Source organism: Botrytis porri (assembly GCF_014898465.1).
Source record: "Botrytis porri strain MUCL 3234 chromosome Unknown BPOR_001, whole genome shotgun sequence".
NCBI lineage: Eukaryota > Fungi > Ascomycota > Leotiomycetes > Helotiales > Sclerotiniaceae > Botrytis > Botrytis porri.
The window spans coordinates 3,569,287-3,582,195 of NW_024066075.1; the positions used below are offsets into that span (position 1 = coordinate 3,569,287).

Sequence of the window (12,909 nt, forward strand, 5' to 3'; positions counted from 1 at the left end):
TCGGGGTTGTACCGGAACCCCACATTCTTCACAACCTTCTTAGCGAAATCCTTGATGAATCGTCGGTAAAAGTTCGCAAACCCAAGGAAACTCTGAACATCCTTCACGTTTGCTGGTTGTGGCCAACCAATTACAGCCGAGACCTTGCTAGGATCCATCCGGATTCCATTGATGCCAACAATGAGACCCAGATATTTCACTTCTTGAACGTGGAATTCACATTTCCCAATGTCTACTTGCAACCCAAACTCTCTAAGACGTTGGAGTATCTGTCGTATATGCTGCTTGTGCTCCGTAAGGGAGTTGCTATAGATCAAAATGTCGTCGAGATAGGCGGTGCAGAAAATGTCTAGGTAGTCTCGTAAAGCGTCGTTGATGTAGTGCTGAAAAGATGCAGGTCCGTTCGTCAGTCCAAAGGGCATGACTAAATACTCGAAAAGGCCGTATCTTTTTCTGAAAGCTGTCTTCCATTCTTCTCCCTTAGCAATGTGTAGCCGGTTGAAGGCAGAAATGATATCAAGTTTCGTATAGTATCTAGCTCGACAGAGCCGATCAAGTGTCTCCCTGATAAAAGGGATTGGGTATCTATTCTTTACAGTGATCGCGTTAAGGGCTCTGTAATCTACATAGAAACGTAATCCACCTCCTGGCTTCCTAACGAAAATGACCGGAGAAGCGGCAGGTGATCTTGAGGCCCGGATGAACCCTTTTCCCAGGTTCTCTTCCAGGTACTCGCACAAGACTAGCAGCTCCCTTCTTAACATGTCGTACATAAGTCCGAAGGGTGGTTCAGCTCCTTCCTTGAGTTGTATCTTGTAGTCATACAGGCGGTGCGGGGGCAGCTTGTCTGCCTCTATCTTCAAGAACACGTCTAAAAACTCATAGTATTCCTTAGGAAGCTTCTCACGAGGATCGATCGTCACTTTGGGCGCAAGAGCTTTTTCGATGTCTTGTAAACTCACAGCGAAAACTGTATATCCTTTAGAAGCTCTCCTTACCCTGTCCACCAACCGTGCGAACAGGGCAGCCCCAATTATGCAGATGTCCAGTGCTGGAAGAGCATTCCCTTCCCGAGGAATTTCTTGTACTTCAATATTTCGTTTAACTCCACAAGTCTGACGGCAATGCCTTGAGGCGAATGTGAGCGTGTTCTTCCGCCATGAAATGACAGGGTCGTGAGTCTGCATCCATTATATCCCCAAAACAATAGGATGTTGACTGAGCTTAGTACGTCATCTACCTATCTTCACCTGTATCAGAGGATGTGCTTATATTCTTAGATCATGCCCGAATTTTTCGGGCTTGCAATCACGAAATCCAGCACTTGGTATCTTGTCCAAACGCTAGTTGCCACGCCGCTGTTTACGTCCAAGGGTTATCGCTTTTACTACGTCGATAAACGAACTCCAGAGGGAAAGGGAATGTAGTTCATTTCAGGACGTGGCCATACACAATTTTTCCCACAATTGGCAGAGCAAGACATGCAGGGAGCGTCGTTAGCAACATTTGTAAGAGGCCAGGGATATGTACGTTTTGAAGGAAGTGAACGGGCTGTCCTACCTATAGGAATTTTAGAAGAAAGAGTTGATTTAGCGTACGGAGCAGAGGTGTAAGTGTCTATAAGTCCAGCCGCTTGGCTCGTATGTAGCAACGTTCGTGATCGCACAGCAGATTAGTGAAGCTTGTTCATGGTATGTAACATCTTGGCGCGGTACTGATCATGAAAGAGCCATGTAGTCGTCAAATGACCGGTGACTTTGAAGAGCTACAAAGAGGTTGTAATGAACCCCTGACATTTGCTGGCAGCTCTAGAGGTACTGTAGCATCGTATATATTTAACAAAAAATTCGTTTAAATTTTGATTTCATATATATTAAAAATATAATTTTATATATGAAACTACTTTTTCTATAGCTTTTTTAATTTTATAATATAATATAATCTTTTATTTTAAATTCTAATCTTTTATAATTTATCGGTGTTAATGATAAGTGGAAATCATGATCGTTAGATTATTAAAGATTATTGATTTGTTGAGTGGCCGACCTATTCACAAAATTTATTCAAATAACTTACTGTAAGGCATAAGCATGGAAAAGGCGCAAAAGTCCCAGTGGGGGCTTTTGTGCGCTAGTATCTAGAATTGTGGGTAAGCCATTGACTGGCGTGGGGGGGGGGGGGGGGGGGGGGATGGATGAGAGGGATAAAGCTAGAATCACATGTGTTGAGGAAGGGAGGTAAACAAAGGTTTGATATACTAAGTTGCAACAAGCGGAGACCTTTTAGAAGTGTTGTTCTTGATGTGCTGAAGTCATCCGCTTTGATCCTATAAGATTTTTCAAAGGTATACTAACAGATTCGCGGCGATCCAAACACAACCACACTGTACCGACAATATATTACAATAAGACAAGTAGAGTGAGCAGTTGCTATAAAATTTCGTTAAAGAGCGCTAAGATGAACATAAGAAGTCTGTGAGTTTCCCGCTGCAGTTCGGAGACAGTCATTCCTAGCCAAATGAATGAATGAATGAATGATTAAATTGCCACTTCCTCTATTCTCCATTTTCCCTTGTTATCCCTCAATTTTTCTTTCAACACCATCTTCCAATCTTAGACTTCATTTCTGTCCTGTCAAACCCATCAACTAAGCCCCAGAGTAGAATCCGTAACTCAGAAAGTCGACATTTGCAACACAGCTTCCAACGGAAGCAGCTCCATGCTGGGAACTGTCACCTCCTTGGTTGAGACTAGTATAAAAGGTGACGTGGTAGTTTGGGGTCAAGCTCAAGATCTTGATGCTGTGTTGAGTGGCTCCAAAGTTGCCTTTCGTAGTAGCAGCTCCATCAGTGAAAATAACGGCACCACCACCGCAAGCTATCATTCAAGAGTTAGTTAGCGTACTGAGGAGGAAATCATTGTGAAATTGACATACAGGAATCTGTGTAGACTGCGAATTGAGTACTTCCTCTCTTCTCGAGAATCATAGCAGCGTTGGCTTCGGCATCAGCGACAGGGAGAGCTGGAGCAACAGCAGCCAAGATGGCGGTGATGATACTGGTGGTGTAAATGAACTTCATTTTGAGAATGATTGTTGGTATAAATATATCTCAAGGCTTCTTGTTGTGGGAGGCTTGATTGATTGGATAAGCGTAGATGTGATGTCCTGCTGGTGAAGTGATACTCTAGAGGGGGACTTCCATGACCTCTTTATAGAGTTTCCAAAGATCGAAGCAAGGATGCTTTCGCCGTCGGATCCTCAAATGAGGGGTCTTGACGATTTGAAGTTTTGGTCTCAACCTCGTTCCTGCAATGTGATTATTGGTAATAGCTAAAATGAGTATTACTCTTTCGCCTCTTCAAGGCTCGTTGCCGCAAGTGTCAGCGGATCGGAAACTGGGCGTGTCTCGTCCATATTTCCTGACATGTCAACACTTTAGCGATGTACTGTTGACGCAGTGAACGTTTAGTCAACATAGCTTAAGTACTTGCATATGATTGCCGGATTTGCAAATCATGTTCAATAATGTGTATTGACATAAGACTAAGCGCTTGTAATCTCTGCTAGTCACTTAAGAGCACTTACATGAAGATTAGCAAGAAAACGCTCGAAGCTGATCCAAATCGTGGTGTATTCGCGGTACCGTATCTCTTTTCTCATTCCTAATATCGACTTTAGGGGGAAAAACCAGCAAGTGTAAATTACTACCCGTAGTGGCTAACGATTGAGAGAAGCCTGGGCAAGAAAACACCAAATACCGACATTCTTCACCTTTTTGATTCTCCTTTATCCTTACAATTGTGAGGAAATTCACCTCGAATATAATACTATTCATATGTTTTTATGTTTGAATTGACCAAAATAGGAGTAATTTTCGGAAGTTATTCGAACTCCAACTAACATTCAAAATTGATGCTGAATAAATTGACATTGAGATATCTGAAATACCGACTTAAAAATGTTGATCCTTGATGTAATCTTACCTACGAAATGGTTTGTTTAAAGTGCCTCGGTAGGTGGTAACTGTAAGATTTACGATTATTCTCGACCTGAAATCGAGCGATGACAACGTCTGACTGGTAGAAAGTTACGACTCCACTTGTTCGCGGGTAAGCTGAGGTTTCAGTCGAGGACAATTCTGCATCATCATTCCACATTAACTCCGATTATAAATTCTTCGATTCATACTAGCGCAGGCATCTTATGCAAGTCGTCTAGTATGGATTCTGATACATTTCTGCAGGGAAGAAAAAAGCTTATTTCTACTTCCATGTTTACTCAACACTGAGTAATACCCTATGCGTACTCCGAATGAGGTAAGAGTTTCGCGTGAAAGATATCTATCAGCACTTTACGAATCTCCAATACGAGACGCCATGGAGCGATCATCATTGCCAGACACTATTACAATAGCACCACAAACCGATTACATTTCCGTGCGTTAGGCGCCATATCTGGATTACTATCCGATCTGCGCGTCGATTACCCCTTAAATGCACATAAGGCATCCATAAATGGGCATGAACCTCGTCGATTGTTGACCCTGAATCGTTACTAGGATTTCTGTCCGGTTGGATTTTATTACTTTCGCCTTTTATGACGAATTTAAAGAAATTTGGGGGTACACGTCGTGCATAAACAGCGGCGTAAGTAGGCAGTGGCTTTCTTACTATTTCTCCAAGCCAACACCGGATGATCAATCCTGGACCTAGAAATGCAATTTAATTTGCGCTTATGGTGACAAGAGGTCAGATGATGCCCGGAGCACGTCTGCAAGACAAATGAACTGAGAACTCCAGTTCGGAAGATTCGGAAGCCAGACATTTTCAATAGAAAACTTATCATGTCCTCAGTCTGAATCCGAGAGTCTCACCGTGCAAGATTGCCGCATACGTTTGATTCTTCTAGATCAGCGGGAGAGAAAGATGTTAACTCATGAGTATGCGAAAGAAGAACGTTCGAAGTTCTCGCTGTATGATAAACTTGTAACTCAAACCGAAGACTAAACACCACAACTATCTCACTCCCAAAACACAATATACACTCATTGGACTACCGACCGCATTTGATACTTCTAAAACAAAGAATCTAGAGCGATCAATGAAGGCCCTCTAGGAGACGAATTCATCAAAGTATGCACAGTCTCATAATTTGCGAAGCGATCCGGGAGTATATCTTTGTTCTTTTCCTTCCTGTGACAAAACTATCAAGTCGTAAATAACGTAAAAGGTCGTTGAGGCCTCAATAATATAATCATATCAACTATACTGATGGATTTAATACGAAAGACATATGGACTATCATTGTAGGCCAAGAGTACCACCCGGAAGCCAGAAATACAATAGCATTACCTTAAATTGGAAACAAAATCGAAAGCTATGGATGCTCGATTACTATCGTGAAAAGAAGCAGAGAATCTTATCACTAATCGCGTGAAGCATGAATATATGAGGTCCAAAGTGCGACATAGTATGGGATGTTGCAAAGTCCAATTATATCTTCAAGAGTCACAGGGAAAAGGTAAGAGTCTTATTTGGGGAAGTATTTAAACCAGAAAGAAGAAATAATCAGGCATTTGGAAACGAAATAGTTAATTTTGATTGAATATTGAATAGGTCAGTATACAAGTATTACTTTCCTTTATTACCACTCTCATCTTTTGTGCCGTCTGAGACGAAGAGAACCAAAGTATTCTTCGATGTCATATTTTTCTAATTTTTCGTGCTTAGGTGTGAAATTCTACATTAAGTATGCTTCATCAAACAAGCTTCATGGCAGGCAATACATATTGGAAGCGAATAGAAGTAATATTAGTATTAGAAAACACTAAGAAATCTTCTATCTTTTCTCCGAAATTTTCTCGCCTGTTCCCTTTGGGATCATGCTCACAATCATCTTGACCTATGGCCCGAACTCCCATACCAGACAGTGAAGAAATTTCAAATGGCAGGAAGGTCTCCTCTTCCCATGTTCCACTCGACGGTCCTACGTGGCTCGACGGCGAGAGGGGGGTTAAATCTCCAAAAATCTCTGGCAGCAGCATACTTGGTACCTTCGCAGATTTCATGTGGTTTGCGTCCATGTCTCACACGCCAACTTTCATGTGTTAGCTTAGATTATAAGTAATTGAACTACATATGGGATGAGACTTACGCATTAAGTCGATCCCTCTCAACCCAGGTGATTCGAAGGCGCCGGCGACCCTCAGTTTTACCATTATTGTCTGGCGTAGAAAGAGTTTGTGGAGCAACATAAGTTTGTCTTTTAACATGGCAATACTCTTCTTCTGTCATGGCGATTTCGCAATATGCAAACTCCTTGCGATGGTAGATCGACATATTTGCTTCACGATCCTTCTTCATGGTAAATCTAAGCTCGTGAGGTGCTACTGTAGCTGGAGGCGCAGCGGTAGCTGGACGTGCAAGTGGTCGTGCAACTGAACGTGCAACTAGACGTGTGACCGGACGTGGAATTGGAGGTGCAACTGGTCGTGGAACTGGAGGTGCAATGGTAGCTGGACGTGTAACTAGACGTGCAAAGGTAGCTGGAGCAACTGGTGCCGGAGTAGGTTCGTAATCTCGATCCTCCACTATAGAAAATCATTAGTCAAGATTTGCATTGTCACGTATAATATAATCTTACTATCTTCATCGGAGGAGCCTGCTGAGCTGGGAGCGTATTCACGATCAGGTGTAGGACGGAAGTGCTCATCTTCGACAGCTATATATAATTAGTAAAGGAAATCAAATGGTGGATTGAATCGAAATCTTACGTTCTTGCTTCACAAAGGGTGCAGCTTTGGGTTCTTCCTTGATAATGGATGCAACTTGATATTCTTTTTTGACAACGGGTTCAGTCTTACGTTCTCCCTTGACAACAGGTTCAGTCTTCTGAATGCTTCTTGTAATGTAGCGACGATCAGCAACAGGCGCAGCATTTGCAACAGGCGCTTCATACTCATCATCATGCTCAACCAGACTGGAATCGTGATCTTGCTTCCAAGCGTGGATTACACGTTGGAAAGCAAGTGGGTCACGGCGGACATGGAATTTAAGTCGGTTATAATTTGATTGAAGTCCATTGTGCTTGGTTTGAAGATCATTGTGCTGCATTTGAAGTTGGTTGTATTGAGTCTGAAGCTCTTCATGTTGCATTTGAAGCTGTTGGTGTTGAAATTGGAGATCAACATTTTGGTTGGGACGAGCATGAACATCTCCATTCTCAGGAGACAAAGCAGGATAGCGCTGGCGGTCGGTGATAGGGTAGTACGGATTTTGATTGTTTTCATCCATTGTATTTTACAATAAGACGCGTGCATTTGGTACTGTACAAAATCAGATCAGCATAAAAGCACAACCAATTCAGATAAACGATTGTGAAGGGTTGATGAATCAATGAAATTGGTGACATACCAGTTGATTGTTTCTCGAATTATTTAGAATCAAAATTGATCTGGGACAAAGTAAGTAATCTTTGAACAAGTCACACGGACCTCGGAGATTCCATTGTTGCAACCTTTACCTGTTTGGAAACCCCGGAGATGAGAAGTCATGTGAGTAAGGCTAACTGGTGAATTGATAAAACTGGTGAGTTGCGGAGGTGGTCAAATGGAGTTTACCGATAGCTTGAAGGGACGAAAAACTGAAGTAATTGTCATTCATCGTTGCTTTGGATTTTGTTACGGCAGGATTAGCGAGACTCAGGGGTTCTTGTCTCGTGTTTGTGAGAGCGGGGTAGCATACGTTATGAGTACTCATAGTGGTCTTCTACGATAATTTTATTTGATATCAACTTGATCAATAATCTTTAAGAAGGCATGAACAGATTTGTAGTCTAAACACCTGACATATTGCCCCTATGATATGAGTTGAGTCTTAACATCTAGGTAAAAATAAAGAAGGCTCGCCCCTAATGCTCTAGATATAAACCTTTTATATCTAACAACATTTGAGTAGCTATTTGCTGCTAAGCATAAAAGATGAAATCTTTCAAATCTTTCAATCCACGAATGCATTCATTCACCGATTTTTTTTTACTTCAATCTTGATTTCTCTGCTTGTCAGCATCGACTTCTTCCATTCCTCTTCACCGTCCCTGGTCGACTGACTCCAAATTCCCTCCACCCATTTTTTATGGCTTCTAATCTCACTTCCCACTCTAAGACCCTCGTTCAAGCCCCCAGGATTACTAAATTCAGCTTCACGACAAAGAATAGGCCCCATGATCTTCTGCACTGCTAGAAAATGAGCAATCAATACCCTCGCCACTTTGTTTGTTTCATCTATAAAAGCGTAGAAGATACAATTACTCATCTTACTGATCGCGAGGTAGATTTGAACAAATTTAAAATACGCTATTGAAGTGTTAGACGGTTATAGGCTGCTATGTAATAGGTAACAAGGAGAAGGTATAGTGGAGAAAAGACTACCGGATAGAGAAGAGGTTTCCCATTGTTCGACGACGGCTAAAAGCATTCCAAAGAATTTCATATCAATTTTACTCCTCTGACATAGATCTTTGATGAGATTCAATAATTTTTTTTTAGCATTTTGGGTGAAATAATTGGGAATTTTAGGCAGATGACAAACCCCCTTTTCCTTACTCCCTACAGGCAAATAGGGGTGAGCATGCATCAGAAAATGATGAAAAATGAACATGCCATCTGAAGAGAATGTCGTTGGAGTAGCTTGCAAATTTCCGTACAGATTCGGGCTAGGATTAGAAATTTGGCGAGGCTCTAGGGGTGATATTAGAGTTGGAAGCGTAGGGTAGCTGCAAGACAGTTGATTTCGTGCACAATTTTGACAAGAAGGTAAGGTTTCCTGACACTGGAATTATTAACAAATTCTATGTTATTGAGCGAGAACCATACTTTTACTCTACGTTTCTTGCAATTGTAACATCCACGCCTCGACTTTTGCGACCTTTACGAGGTCTGCGGGGCTCATTTTGCTTCGTGCTGTTGTTTGGCCATTTTGTAGAGGAACCTTGGCCGACAAAAATACCGTCCTCCGATTAAGCGCTACTAAAAATTCTAGTAGACTTCGAATTTATGGAATAATGGTGGTCGCTGCTCCTGAGACTACTTAGATCTTGTTGCGCTACACTGCTGCTTGGCCCATCACAGTTTGCGTTTGCGTAGCGTTCGTTCACCCGTTCACACAGCTCAGTTTCGTCTCTCATTCTTGTACAATCATCACGAAGACATCTGAATGTATTGATGTATTCGTTATTGATTGCATGGGTACAGCAATAATAATGTGATAGATTAACGAGCCGAAACTATACCACGTGACTTATCTTCATATCTTATCAGATAGCCATTTCGCGGCTATTTCAGAACATTTCCAAATGTCGATTGTTTGAACACTTTCACACCATCTCGGCCTACAAATTTCATAACAACCACAGCTGCAATACTACTCGCCCCTAGAGGAGACGCGAAGCCTACTTAAGAACGGTGTTCAACCCTCTTCACTGAATATTTGCACTCACGAAGAGGACCTGATTGTTTATCTAGTACATAACCTAAAGCACCAAGAGCCTGAAACAGAAAGCTCAGGTACAAGCTGCTTTCTATGAAAAGCTGGGCGCGCGAGGCTTGCTGGATTTTTCCATTCTCTTATGTCGAGTTCCATAAGTACAGAAGCTTATGTTATTTGGTTTTACGTCGCGATTTTTCCACAGTACCGGGCCGATGGCGGGTCCAATGCTTATTGGCAGGCTTCAGAGCCAGATGCAACTACAAGGAACATGCATTTTGCCTGTGGGTGATGTGGTGTAACCACTGCTACGCAAGCAGAAGGTAGATCTTATCAGATGAGAACCATTGAAAATTCCTCATGTATTTTCTGACCCTCGGATATGGAACTCAATCAAGCTCAGGCGAGCTCCCAAGCTTTTCATCGTACTGACCGCATCATCTTGGTGGAAAGGAAGTGTCGAACCAAGACAAACAATGGTAGAGGGCTGGAACTGGACTGAAAAACCAGGGATGTTTATCAGATGGAAATTCTCCTGCAAGGTTTTGAAACCCTAAAATTGTGGAGCGTGTTGGGTTATCAGATTGAAAATCATTGGACGTAGTCCGGCTAGTGTCAGTTTAGCCACTACGATGGTATGATCACCGCAGTGAGCACCTGAGATCTAGTCTGTCTGGAAAAAACTATGATGGAATAGGCATCGGTCCCGATACTGGCGACTGCATCATCAACTAACAATTCGACAGTTAGGGATCTCGAGCGGATGTTGCCATTATATCACATGAAATGGCATGACTCTTGTTTTCGTCTTTAATCCTTTCCTTTCCCAGCGGAAAAATTGTACCCTGCTTTATCAAACTTTATTGTTAGATCACCTAAAGCTAATTGATAATTTGACCGCCTTCATGATTTCAACTTGCTAGCTATTGATCGGACAAATAATCTTCAATATTAATTTCTTGGTTCTAGAATTCTACTTGACCGACTCTCCTGATATGCGAGTTTGTTCTTCTGTTTTAGCATCTAGCATCATACTTCTCTCCACCTCCACCACTCCATTTCAAGTATCACTGCCCTCAAAATCCTCAAAATCTTCCCCGACATCTTCTGCAACTCAGTCACCATTAGTGCAAAAGAAGACCAAAAATAAGAAACAAGAACAAAAGCATAATGTCTCTCGAAACCCCCAGCCACAATTCCCCTCAAACATCTCTTCCTCGGCCCCATCCTCATCTCACAAACCGCGCGCGCGCATACGACATCATCTCGACAAACTTTTCCATCGCTCAACTCAGTCTCGCCATTACCGCGACGGTGAAACGAAGCCCATTGTCGATCTTATTCCTGAGTCAAACTCCTGAGTTGGATCTTGGAGGCATGAAAAATGAAGCTATCTTCATGCAAGATTTTGCTACAAATTTAGATCCAACTTGTCGGTATACATTCCTCAATTATTTAAGTGAGGAAGGGATGTTGGGCGGATGGATGGCCAAAGGGGAAATGAATCCAAGTACGGAAGAGTGGACTGAATATGTTAGATGGTGCCTCGAGGTTGTTCGGGAAGAAGGATGGGTTGAGTTCTCTGAAGGTAGCGTAGAGGGAGCCGAGCAAAGAGGAAATGGAAGAGCCATTGATCTTATGGTTTCTGGAGAGATGTTCAAGACGGATAGAATTTTGGATGGGAGTGAAGAGTCTATGACCTTTGCAATTGAAAGCGAAAAATTAGACATGCTCCAAGCTACAGATGCGTTGCAAAACATGTGCGCGGAAGCTTCATCCTCTGTAAGTTCACCTTCTTTCTTCTCTAGATATTCTGCGTATAGTGCCTAACATGTCCCCAATAGAATCTCGCGGCACTCACAACAAAAAACGAGAAGTTACTATCGCAATATGAGAAACAACAAGCAAGCAGAATGGTTAGAGCATTGTTGTAGATATTCGGGATGGCTCGATTATTACGATATTGAATGATAGATGGATGGTGTTCAGGGACTTCATTTGATTCCTTTCGGCGCAATTCCTAGTGCTAATACCAGTAGAAGTTTTAGATTTTGAAAACATCAATGTACATAGTATGGAAACTACTGATGCTAAGCTTTACTTAGAAATGTCTACGTCCTCATGAACTAGCACTACTCTTCTCTTTTACTTTATGATCTAACCACCAATTTCGCACAAGTCTCGTATTCGAAAAGAAAAACAAGACTGCCGATTTATTTTCGATGAATCCGGAAAAGATACACGATGCATCATGTATGACAACGATTCACATATCAAGCCATGCATGCAGCTCAGACAACTGACGAGCAGGCTTTGCCCTTGAAAGCTTTATCCTGCAATAAGGTCTTGGCTGGGAAGCTCGAAGCTGGGTGTCTCTGTATCAAACCCCCACCTTCCCAATACCGCCGTAAGTGGAGCAGGTGGGATCGCTCCGTTCCTCCCCTGCTTCTATGTGGGGTGAAAGTGCCGAGTCAAGAGTTTTGACTCGAGACAAAAGAAAGAAAGAAAGAAAGAAGGAAGGTAGAACTTGTCATCAGGGATAATTTGCAGTGGTTAATGTGAGCCCGATCCGAGAGACTTTTGCCAGTTACACAAAAATTATTCGACGGCTTTTTTCGTCCAAGGGCCGTTTACTATGCATTTGAGATTGCAATTGTGCTGGATGTGATGGATGGATTTGATTCGAATCATGGACAGGAGTTTGTGAGATGACCAACGTATATATGTGGTCGAAATTCTGGAGTTGGGAGAAAACTGTGATTTATTCGCTAATTCTTTGAACAAGAAATATATCCTGAGGCACTATCTCTGCGTTTCTGATATCTAGAAGGCTTACATACTAGATGCCACTTCATAATAAGTCTATTATCCTCTGAGTTTAACGAGGCAACATTCTCAAAATAAGCGGTTTTTTTCAATGCCGGACTGTGCCTCCGTACCTCTGCAGTAACCTCGTGGAGCGCCGTTACGATCCAACGGGGGAGCCTATGCTACTAGGTCGCATGATGACCCATCACCTTCGATGTACGCTTGTCAACCCGCACAAACCTCCAGCCCACGCATTCAGCGGTGTGAAACTGGAGATTTCGATGAAGTTTCTGGTCGTGTAGTGAACGGGATTGTTATCCATCATGAGTTTCCTGTTTCGGTGGCTTTGTCGAGAGTTCGAAAAATCGTCTTGTCTACCAGTATTATATGTCGAATTTGCGCCATGGAAACCGTTATGTTAGCCTGCTTGGCGCAGTGGTAACGCGTAGCACTTGTATGTAACACATTACAGCAATGCTGAGATCATTAGTTCGATTCCAGTAGTAGGCATTTGTTTTGGTTTTTTTGGTGGTTTCGTATATTTTTGGAGATGGAAGCTGACCACATGCTTCTTCAAAATCTCTTAGGAAAAATCCTTGGCCTTTTTCCTTAAAAAACC

At 42.3% G+C, this 12,909-nt stretch overlaps 3 protein-coding genes across 3 annotated transcripts; 1 reads left to right on the forward strand and 2 right to left on the reverse strand.

Moving 5' to 3' along the window:
• Positions 1 to 2,646: 2,646 nt before the first annotated feature.
• EAF01_000971 (uncharacterized protein) lies at positions 2,647 to 3,079 on the reverse strand (the record flags this gene model as incomplete). Its single annotated transcript, XM_038909221.1, has 2 exons — positions 2,647 to 2,876; positions 2,935 to 3,079. The coding sequence occupies 2 exons, from the start codon at positions 3,077 to 3,079 to the stop codon at positions 2,647 to 2,649; spliced, it is 375 nt and encodes a 124-aa protein (XP_038776127.1).
• A 2,860-nt stretch (positions 3,080 to 5,939) lies between these two features.
• On the reverse strand, positions 5,940 to 7,292 carry EAF01_000972 (uncharacterized protein; the record flags this gene model as incomplete). The annotated part of the gene is made up of 4 exons (XM_038909222.1): positions 5,940 to 6,096; positions 6,154 to 6,589; positions 6,643 to 6,720; positions 6,773 to 7,292. The coding sequence occupies 4 exons, from the start codon at positions 7,290 to 7,292 to the stop codon at positions 5,940 to 5,942; spliced, it is 1,191 nt and encodes a 396-aa protein (XP_038776128.1).
• A 3,360-nt stretch (positions 7,293 to 10,652) lies between these two features.
• On the forward strand, positions 10,653 to 11,416 carry EAF01_000973 (uncharacterized protein; the record flags this gene model as incomplete). Its single annotated transcript, XM_038909223.1, has 2 exons — positions 10,653 to 11,264; positions 11,327 to 11,416. 2 exons carry the CDS (start codon positions 10,653 to 10,655, stop codon positions 11,414 to 11,416), a joined length of 702 nt encoding a protein of 233 aa, XP_038776129.1.
• Positions 11,417 to 12,909: the final 1,493 nt, after the last annotated feature.